The 10,118-nt window shown below is 37.4% G+C and overlaps 1 protein-coding gene across 1 annotated transcript; it reads right to left on the bottom strand.

Annotated features, from left to right (window-relative positions):
* Positions 1–556: 556 nt before the first annotated feature.
* LOC143242034 (PR domain zinc finger protein 5-like) lies at positions 557–7,762 on the bottom strand. The gene is made up of 2 exons (XM_076485374.1): positions 7,409–7,762; positions 557–955 (listed from the first exon to the last, which is right to left on the bottom strand). Exons 1-2 carry the CDS (start codon positions 7,607–7,609, stop codon positions 557–559), a joined length of 600 nt encoding a protein of 199 aa, XP_076341489.1. The 5' UTR covers positions 7,610–7,762.
* Between the last annotated feature and the right edge of the window lie 2,356 nt (positions 7,763–10,118).

The raw sequence follows: 10,118 nt of genomic DNA, 5'->3' as shown, positions 1-10,118 counted from the left end.
TCTTTAAAATTCAACTACTAACAAACCACCAACATTATCTATATAGTGACGAGTTTTATTATGAAATTGTATTTATTAACTTGACCTATAAGCAATTAATTAAAATAATCGTATAAAACCAATACCCATTTTACTCATCTAGGAATTTTTGGAATTATTCGTTTAATAATGTTAAAAACGTAAATTGACGTTAAGTTAAACACCTTATCGGGTGTTCAGGACCTTGTTGCTGAGTTTCGTAGTAAATCACTTCCGATTGTAAGATTCGTTGTGGTCTGGGAATGCTCCCCCACCCCCAGTGGCACAGCAGAATATGTGCGGACTCACACTGCTAGAAACCGCGTTTCGATACCTGTGGTGAACAGAGCACAGATAACCTATTGTGTAGCTTTAGGCTTAATTTAAAACAAACAAAATGCTCTAGTAATATAATTATACAGTATATTATGGAACATATTACAACTAATGTTTTGATCCTAGATGATTTTTACCACGAAGTTTTTGTACACAATCAGTTCAAACGTTATTAATTTTGTTTGAAAACAAACTTGTCACTTTAATTGGTGTTCTCGAACCTTAAGAAAATGAATCCTAATTCTTTACATTGGTAAGTGAAATCAACACAGTTAGAACTGTTTTCACGAGTAACCTTACCTTCTAAGAGTAAGTCAATCGCGTGTCTGTACTGACTTCCAGCTAGTCTTCGAGTAGAATGAAGAGAATATGGGTTCTGACGATACATCTTTGACGCTTCATAGTAAGCTATCAATTCTGTGTTTGCTGCAACATTACGGATAACCTCATAAATAGGTTCACCTTCGACTAAAGATCCGATAAGGTTGACTTCGGGGCAAAAGGTCGGGGAAATCCGAAGAAATCTAACCCAGTTGCAGTGGCGCACGCGGCGGGCGTCAATCTGTTGAACATCGTCAAAGCAACCAAAGTTATGGCGTACCTGCAGTGTGGAAAGAACAAAAACACACGTGAAACACATAGATATACTTTCTTTCACATCACTTGACGCGTAGAAGGGTATTAGGAACTACAAAATGTGCTCTAGTTACTCATTGAGTTGCCTAAGAGAACTCCGTGGGTGAGTGAGTGAAGTGGTAACGCTTCTAAAGGATCCCCCCTGATGGTTTGGGTTAAATCACCGAGATGCCAGAGGGTCATTGTTCTTGGAAGAGACAGCTTATCTGGCGACTGTTCGGGTGACCACTGGTAGTGGCCGTGAGTTGTGAACCATTGTGATGACTGTTGTATTTTGTAAAGTCGTTAACTGTTCATGCCAAGGGCCTTGTTTAAGACGTAAAGGAATGTCCTTGTCCAAGCAAGTCAAGATTGAGTAACTTTTAAACTACCCTGCTGTTACTTTTACGACCTATAATATTCTTCACTCATGGTCAGCTTTCTCAAGGACAGGGCTATGACCTCTCATTTAGAAATTCAGTCTTTTGCTTTGATAATACCACAAGAAAACTTTCTTTTGTTTTGCTCTGTTTTAATAACGTGCTTGTTCAAAAGTAAAACAATATATTAACAGTTGTGATTCATTGTATTCACCAATATTCTAACATATCAACTATTGTTTTATTGTAATAAATTTATTGTTCAAAGTAAAACAATATATTAACAGTTGTGATTCACTATATTCACCAACATATCAACTATCGTCTTATTGTAATAAACTTATTGTTCAAAGTAAAACAATATATTAAGAATTATGATTTACCGTATTCACCAATATTCTAACATATCAACTGTTGTCTTATTGTAATAAACTTATTGTTCAAAGTGAAACAAAAAACAATAATTACAATAGTCAATATCCTAACAGAAACCTTTCTTGATTCCACTTTAGTAAAACGTGCTGTTCAAAGTGGAATAATATTAATAATACTAATAATATTACATATATATGAAATATATATGTCAGTTACCTCTTTATTTCTTTGTGAACCTGACGATGACCGATACATATATGTTTACACATATATATATTTCTCTTCAAGTGGGTTTTCTCGACATCACTGATTAATAATATTACATAATTTATGAGCGATTATATTTGCTAATACTAATTTTCTTATTCTGGTTTAATAACCCGTCCAATGTATCATAATAATAATAATACGAATTATTATATCCGCTATTTTCACACTTCAAATTACATGTTCTGGCTTAATATTTTTGTTTTACAGCATATATTAACTCACACAAGGCTATCTGGTGTGTTCACTATAGAAAATCGAAACCCGAACATTAGCGTTATCCATACATTTATGCTGTTCCATTGGGAAGCTGTGGTTTAATAACCCATATTGTTTAAAGCGTGATAATGTTATATAGGATATGAATTATTATGTTGTCCACTATCTAGTGGACAAACATTTCTTTTTATTTTATCAAAACCCAAATTATTCAAAAGTACAGTTTAATGCTTTTTTGTTTTTGAATTTCGCGCAAAGCTACACGAGGGCTATCTGCGCTAACCGTCCCTAATTTAGCAGAGTAAGATTAGAGGGAAAGCAGCTAGTCATCACTACCCACCGCCAACCCTTGGGCTACTCTTTTGCCAACAAATAGTGGCATTGAGCGTCAAATTATAACGCCCCACAGCGGAAAGAGCGAGCATTTGTTTTGTGCAACGGGGATTCGAACCCGCGACCATCATATTACGAGTCGAACGCCTTAACCCACCTGGCCATGCCGGGCGTACAGCTTAAGACAACCAGTGGCGAAACACCAACCCAAATTTAGGGAAAAAAAACAAAAATGTTAAACCCTAAAAACAGTTTGAAGGCGCCAGAACACGTAACGTAATCCGATAATACAATCTAAAAAAATTCTTCGTCTGATTGAAAAAAATATGTCCACAAGTGAAATCTGCAATATCTCTTGTCAGAAACCTGAACTTAGTAAGACTGTGGTGTTTGTAGATGCTACTTATCTTTGTATTAATGTTGAATAAAACGAATCATATTAACTGGAAGTGAAGAAATTATGCTGAAAGTGGAGAGAAAAGAGTGACCTGAGAGATCAAAATCGAATAAGATTAGAATAAAGCAAGATGTATGATATTGATTCTGGGGAATATGAGAACGCTGAAACCTCTAAAACCATTACTGTTACAAAAAAACTGTATATTTTTCATACCTCGTTGATTTGAAATCTGAAAAAAAAAAAAAATTTTGAGCAGTAAAGTCAAATAGTTTATTTCTACCAATCAGCGTCATCCGGGACATAATATTTCAAATTTTGGCCTCACGCCTATAGAGGGCAGTTTTTCGTGTCTGGAGGTCTTAATAAACTTTCGTAATTCATTATTTTCAATAAAGAGAACCAGTTATTTTGTACAGCAAACGGTATGTTTTATGGAATTGTTAAGAAATCCATATGGAGTCCCGCTCTTTTCACAGGTTTCTTATTATAACGATTTCAGAAAATACGGGTGAATTCAGTTGTTTGTTTAGTGCAAATATATCCAATAGGTTATCTGTGGTCTACCTACACAGACATCGAAACCCGGTCTTTATCTGATCCACTGGGGGATATTAGGGTAAGAAAAGGTTTTTCTTTTAATCATCTAATTATGGCGTGTTTTAAAACCCGGTCTTTATCTGATCCACTGGGGGATATTAGGGTAAGAAAAGGTTTTTCTTTTAATCATCTAATTATGGCGTGTTTTAAAACCAGGATACCTTTATACAGGGTGTTTGGAAAGCCACTGTACACTTATATATTTATGATATTTATGAACAGACATGTTTCAATATAGAATACAGGAGTTAAATATGAATGACAATTATAAACAATGTTGAAAGTGATCCCCGTTGGCATTAATACAGGCCTGTATCCTTCTTATTTTGTTTCTAAACGCCGCTATCAGTTGCAGGCTTGAAATAGACTGAATAAAATATAATTACAAAACTGCACAGTGACTTTCCGAACACCCTGTAGAATATAGAAGGATGTTGGGGGGGGGGAGGTAGTTAGTACTGTGAAAGAAGGGTGCGTCTTGGTGGAAGGGGGCTCAGAGGAAAAATCGAACATCCTTAAAGGTAAGTCTACATGGAAAAGGGCTAGAATGATACGCCTTTGTGGGAGGAAGGTGATGAATGGGGAATCTATTGGACATCTTTAAGGGTTCCTCTATTCAAAAGGACTTTAGAAGGAAGTAGAGAGTTATATAAAGATACGCCTTCTCAAGCCATCCTTTTGCTGAATTGTTACAACTGGAATGTATATTGATAATAATAATAAAAATTTATAATTTAAGTTCTCAAAACATTTGGGAACAGGCCCGGCATGGCCACGTGCGTTAAGGCGTTCGACTCGTAATATGAAAATCGCGGGTTCGAATCCCCGTCGTACCAAACATGCTCGCCCTTTCAGTCGTGGGGGCATTATAATTTGACGGTCAATCCCACTATTAGTTGGTAAAAGGATAGTCCAATAGTTGTCGGTAGATGGTGATGACTAGCTGCTTTCCCTCTAGTCTTACCCTGCTAAATTAGGGACGGCTAGCGCAGATAGCCCTCGTGTGGCTTTGCGAGAAATTCAAAAACAAACAAACATTTGGGAACCAACGAAAAAGGCGGTACTATATTCAACGTATTTATTGTAAGTAGATTTGAATAAGAATAAAATATTTACCTTTGTCCTTTGATTGTGTCAATGTAGAATATTCACTATTACTTAATCACAGCTAACCCTACCATCACAAACTATGAGGCTTAGCTAACCAGAGCAAAAAAAAAATCAGTACCTTATTAGTAAGTTGTTAAATATTTCTTTCAACAGAAGTTGTAACAGAATTATTTGTTTTGGAATTTCGCACAAAGCTACTCGAGGGCTATCTGTGCTAGCCGTCCCTAATTTAGCAGTGTAAGACTAGAGGGAAGGCAGCTAGTCATCACCACCCACCGCCAACTCTTGGGCTACTCTTTTACCAACGAATAGTGGGATTGATCGTGACATTATAACGCCCTCACGGCTGATAGGGCGAACATGTTTGGCGCGACCGGGAGTTGTAACAGAAAAGAACAAAAGCCATTGACGGGTTTATATACGAAATAAATTATAAGACAGAGAGAGAAATATTGTACATATATTAGCATGGTAGACTAGGAAAACAAAACACGTTCGTTTCATTTATTCTGTTCAGAACCCGAGTCACTCTGTGTTATCGTTTAAACATTTCGTTCATGCGTACAACTCTCGTCAAAAGAAGCTCTTGTGATGTAGTGGAAGAAGATGGAAGACGTAACATGGAGAGAAGTGTTTCACTGTCTCTTTTCCCACACTGGCAACATGTATGTGATTTTCGTGCCATATTTTGTGACTGTTGTCTGATTCTAAAGTACAGCGACGTTTGTGACGAAAGAGGGCGACACTGTAGTCTCTAAAAGATCTTCTTTATGCTTTCTCGTGGTCCTTGGAGGTCATTTGAAGGTCAGACACTACAGTAGGAGTCGTAAACAGTCATTAACCTGGTTTAACTTCCCATGCAGTTTTTCATTTTCTGTATGAAGTTTTCCTTTTCAATTTTTCTGATCGTCAGTGTTTGTAGAAATGCATCCAACGAGAAACCATTTTATTTTTGAATCAGGCCACTAGTATCCTCTTATATTACTAAACTGTTCACTTCAACATGCCATCTAACTTCTGTGCCTTCAGCTCCTCTACTGAGAACCACTTCGCATCTGCTGTGATAAGACAGCATTTTGGAGCCAATACGGTCATCAGCGTGACGCTACAGTTTTGACACCGTTTATAATAAATAAAGCGTCCAAGATGGCCTAGAGCAATCGCAACCGCGTTTCAATATAACCTGTGTTATAATGGGACACATTATAGGCTTAACGTTACCATTTCTTAAGTTAATTTGAGAAAAACGCTGTTTGGTGAATTGTCGTTTTCAAAGCGTTCACGAAACAATAAGATAAATCAATGAAGTCTGTTCTCAAATGTAGAAGTCAACAAGTAGAGAGCGCCAATGAAACATTATATTCTGCTTTATAAAAACATCTATTTTTACATATTTTAAGGTCCACCCGCTGGGACAATGGTAAGTCTTCAGATTCCCCTCTGTGAACAGATAGTCCAATGAAATCTACCAGAAATAAGATCTACCAATGGTGATGGCATAGAAAAACAGATGTCACAACTAATAACACACATATTTATACCAACAGCGAGGGTATGCTGAAAATGAATTTTGAAAGACTAACAGAAAACAAAATGCTGTTGGAAACTCCACTGTAAACATGTTTACATGTTTCTTGATTCTAATATGGTCAGTTGTTCCCACCTCATCCAAGGTTATAATTTACTCAGTCCCCATCTTTGTCGCTGTAAAGTTCATCTTGAAGTCGCAGAGGTGTCCGGTTTCAACTGACCAACAACGTCTCAGTGTCCGTATTCAGAGTAACCCTACCAATCGTTACAGAATGAAGATTTTGATTTGTCGAACAAATATTCCGCTTTAGAAAACAAAACGGGCTCGGCACGGCCAAGTGTGTTAAGGCGTTTGACTCGCAATCCGAGGGTCACAGGTTCGAATCCTAGTTGTACCAAACATCCTCGCCCTTTCAGTCGTGGGGGCGTTATAAAGTGACGGTCAATCCCACTATTCGTTGGTAAAATAGTCCAAAAGTTGGCGGTGGGTGGTGATGACTAGCTGCCTTCCCTCTCGTCTTACACTGCTAAATTAGGGACGGCTAGCGCAGATAGCTCTCGACTAGCTTTGCGCGAAATTCAAGAAACAAGAAAACGAAACAAATGAAAAACGATCGTTAGATATAAAAATATTGTTAATTTTAGGTGATTGTTTTTGGATAATCTCAGGAAGTCATGAAAATAATAGTTCGTTACAGGATTTATTAAAATCACCATATTTTAGGATTAGTGAAACAAATTTTAAGTTTCAAATCGGGTGTTACTGAAACCTTAACTTTTAGGTTTTAAATCAGGTATTATTAACAACAATAATTCTTATATTTCAAATCACGTTTTATTGAAAAATTAAAACTGAGGTTCGAAATCAGGTGTTGTTGTATTCGGGTTTCAAATCAGGAGCTGATGAAATCATTCTATTTTAGATTTTAAATCAGGTATTATTAACAATAGTAATATTTGTAACACAAAGTGTTTCTTTTCAAACTTAGAAACAGATTGTATCTAGTGTTATGAACGTTTAAAAATGTTTAACACTTTTGAAAGACCAGTTTTCTAATACCAAACATGTTTCGTTTTCTTACACACCGGTTTAATGAGCAACATTAATTTATCTTTGATCCACGTGTGTATCTTACTTATTCAGCAGTGATAGTTAGCAAAGGAATCGGAAATTATGAAAAACGATTACTCAAATAACAGAAGAGAGTGGAAAGGATGGGTATCTTACGTCACTGTCTTGCAAGTAGCTATAGACTTCTAGGTTGTCTAATCTAAAGGTTCCTTGGAAAGGTGAGAACTTCCGTCCATGAGGTATTTTCTGATTACTCCACACACACACTCCCGTCTCACACGAGTGACTGATCTTACTCTCTGAAAACGATATTAATACCAAACTAAATTCAGACGGAATCAGAACACATGTTTCCATGGCGTTTATCTTCGTCACATATAAAAGTTCATAACTGGAACTTTCGCTGATGGGAGCTGAGCTAGACTCAAAGTGTCACCGCTACGTAAGGAGGGACAAATAGCGCGTGGTACCTCTTCCCTCTTCCCAGAAAAATCTGTCGATATGCTTTCGTTCATCCGAGAAAGCAACAGGTAGCATTACCTGGCCGATAGAGGGCGTACTCTTCCACAGGGTCTTCTCATATCTTCCCAGGTGGGTGTGGCCGTGAACCTGTTAAATCAATTGACAGCACCAGGCGCTGTTCTAGAGAAAACGACTGGCCGGAGGGCACATTGCTGTGTCGCAGCCTTGACAAACTGGGGCAGCGTTGGTCTGTCTCACTATTACTTGGGAAGTTAGTAAGCGTGTGGTTCATGCTACACACGTCTCAGCCAGAGAGACATCTTACCTTAGGAAGTAAAACATTACTGCTATGAAAAAAGGAAGGAAGTAAAAAGGAAGCTGGAGCACGAGTTCCGAATTTCCCACGATTATTAAGAACGCAGGTGTTGGAAGACAAAAATCCAATAATTCCTCAAAAAAAACCAAAAACAAATAACTTCGATCGCAATCTTGAAAGATGTTGAGTTCTATAACACATGACTTTAATATTCAAGAAAGATGTTTTATCAAAACATAAACAAAAAACGATTTAAATTTAAATTTAGTTAGAGAAATTGATCAGATGTTGTCCAGGGAGAATTAGAAGTCTTTTTTTTCTTTTGAGATTGGAGAACTGTCTGGAGAGCTCCAGGACAAAGAGAAGATAAAGGCTGGTGACGTCGTTAAATAGAAGAGAAAGAGAAACTTTGTTAAAATAAGAAAACAGTTACTTTAATATTCATTCTCATCTGGTGCGTGAATTTAAAGCGCGCGCCTCTGAGAGCGTGATGAAACACTAAGCACGCGTGTCAACAGCGGAAGACGTGCAACTAGAATTTCGCTGCTCAGGCGCAGAGAAGAATTATGTGTCAAAGTATATAACGTTTGCACGGTATTAAATATTTCAAATCCTGGCTTGTTGATAACAAAAAGTATAAGACAACGGACTGAGAGAGGGACATTGCTCAACGATAGGTGACACGAGATGTTTCTACACGTGACTGGGCGTGGCATAATATTTGAATGTGCTCTAATTCTGAGCCTGATTGGCGTCTTGTTGCGGGAAAACCTTTGAGGTTGTGTGTGACTTTAAGAATGAAGGCTATATGCTAGTATTCGATTGGACAGAAGCGGACCAACGGCTGGGATGGATGTTGTTGCCGTCCTTCTAGTCTGGAAGTTGAAAATCAGAATATAGTCAGGTAGTACCATTGTACTACATTGTTACTGATTGATATAGTACCACTTTACAATGTTATTTGTCGATAAATTACTATTCGACAATATTATCTATCGATAGAGTACCATTATTGGTCTATTTAGTTAAGGCGTGCGACTCGTAATCTGAGGGTCGCGGGTTCGCATCCCTGTCGCGCTAAACATGCTCGCCCTCCTAGCCGTGGGGGCGTTATAAAGTTACGGTCAATCTCACTATTCGTTGGTAAAAGAGTAGCCCAAGAGTTGGCGGTGGGTGGTGACGACTAGCTGCTTTCTATCTAGTCTTACACTGCTAAATTAGGGACGGCTAGCACAGATTGCCCTCGAGTAGCTTTGTGCGAAATTCAAAAAAACAAACAAAACAAATGGTCTATTTAGTACCATTTTACAATGTTATCGGTCAATAAAGTACCATTTTATAATATTATTCGACTATATAGTATAATTTTACAATGATACTAGTTGGTATAGTTATCCGCGAGACAAATGAAGTTAGTAAATAGGAAAGAAGAAAGAACAATGGAAAGCTTTCCAGATTTCCTAATCGGCTCAGGATGAAAGAGCATAAGTGGTTTACAGTGAAACTATAACTAAATCAGGCGATTTACGTTGTGGAAAATAAAAAATAAAAATCGGCTTTCTGGTTTGACTTTTCTGTATTACTATTTAGTATTAAACAACCGTGGAATTTCGGAGCAGGGACTCGAACCCGAGAATTCTGGCTAAAAATAAATGGACTTACAATTGGTAAGGGTTTCTGATTTCTAATATCTTTTCTCTTTTAATCTGAGAAGGAAAATAGAGCAGGACTTTGTCCAGATGAGTCCAATACTTCATCAGCGACAAGGTTAACATAGTGAGTTTCATCCTACACTTACAGCGTGTGTTATTTATTTACTTGATGCACTAAGCCGTCTGAAAAACGGCCATGTTTCTATCTAATCAACACAACATTTGAAACGAAATATGGATTCGTTCCCAGCTTTCAGAAACAGAAAAAACAACAACATGCGATTTCTAGCGAATTGTAAGAAAGGTTTAGGTTTCATGGCTATTAAAGAAAACGTATACAAACCGTTTTATAAGCCCTCTGGTGATTCCCATTTGGGAATCAAGTTAAACCTAATTAATATTGAAACACGTATTTTCTGTTGCTAAAACAAACATC

This window comes from Tachypleus tridentatus, unplaced genomic scaffold, assembly GCF_004210375.1.
Source record: "Tachypleus tridentatus isolate NWPU-2018 unplaced genomic scaffold, ASM421037v1 Hic_cluster_1, whole genome shotgun sequence".
Taxonomy (NCBI): domain Eukaryota; kingdom Metazoa; phylum Arthropoda; class Merostomata; order Xiphosura; family Limulidae; genus Tachypleus; species Tachypleus tridentatus.
This window is presented reverse-complemented; position numbering and strand designations above follow the sequence as displayed.

Excerpts from the sequence above, each read along its gene's own strand:
- LOC143242034 (XM_076485374.1), bottom strand. The coding sequence starts at position 7,609 with ATGGAAACATGTGTTCTGATTCCGTCTGAATTTAGTTTGGTATTAATA. Across the intron at positions 956-7,408 it reads GCTACTTGCAAGACAGTGAC|GTACGCCATAACTTTGGTTG; the intron begins GTAAGATACCCA and ends TCCACACTGCAG.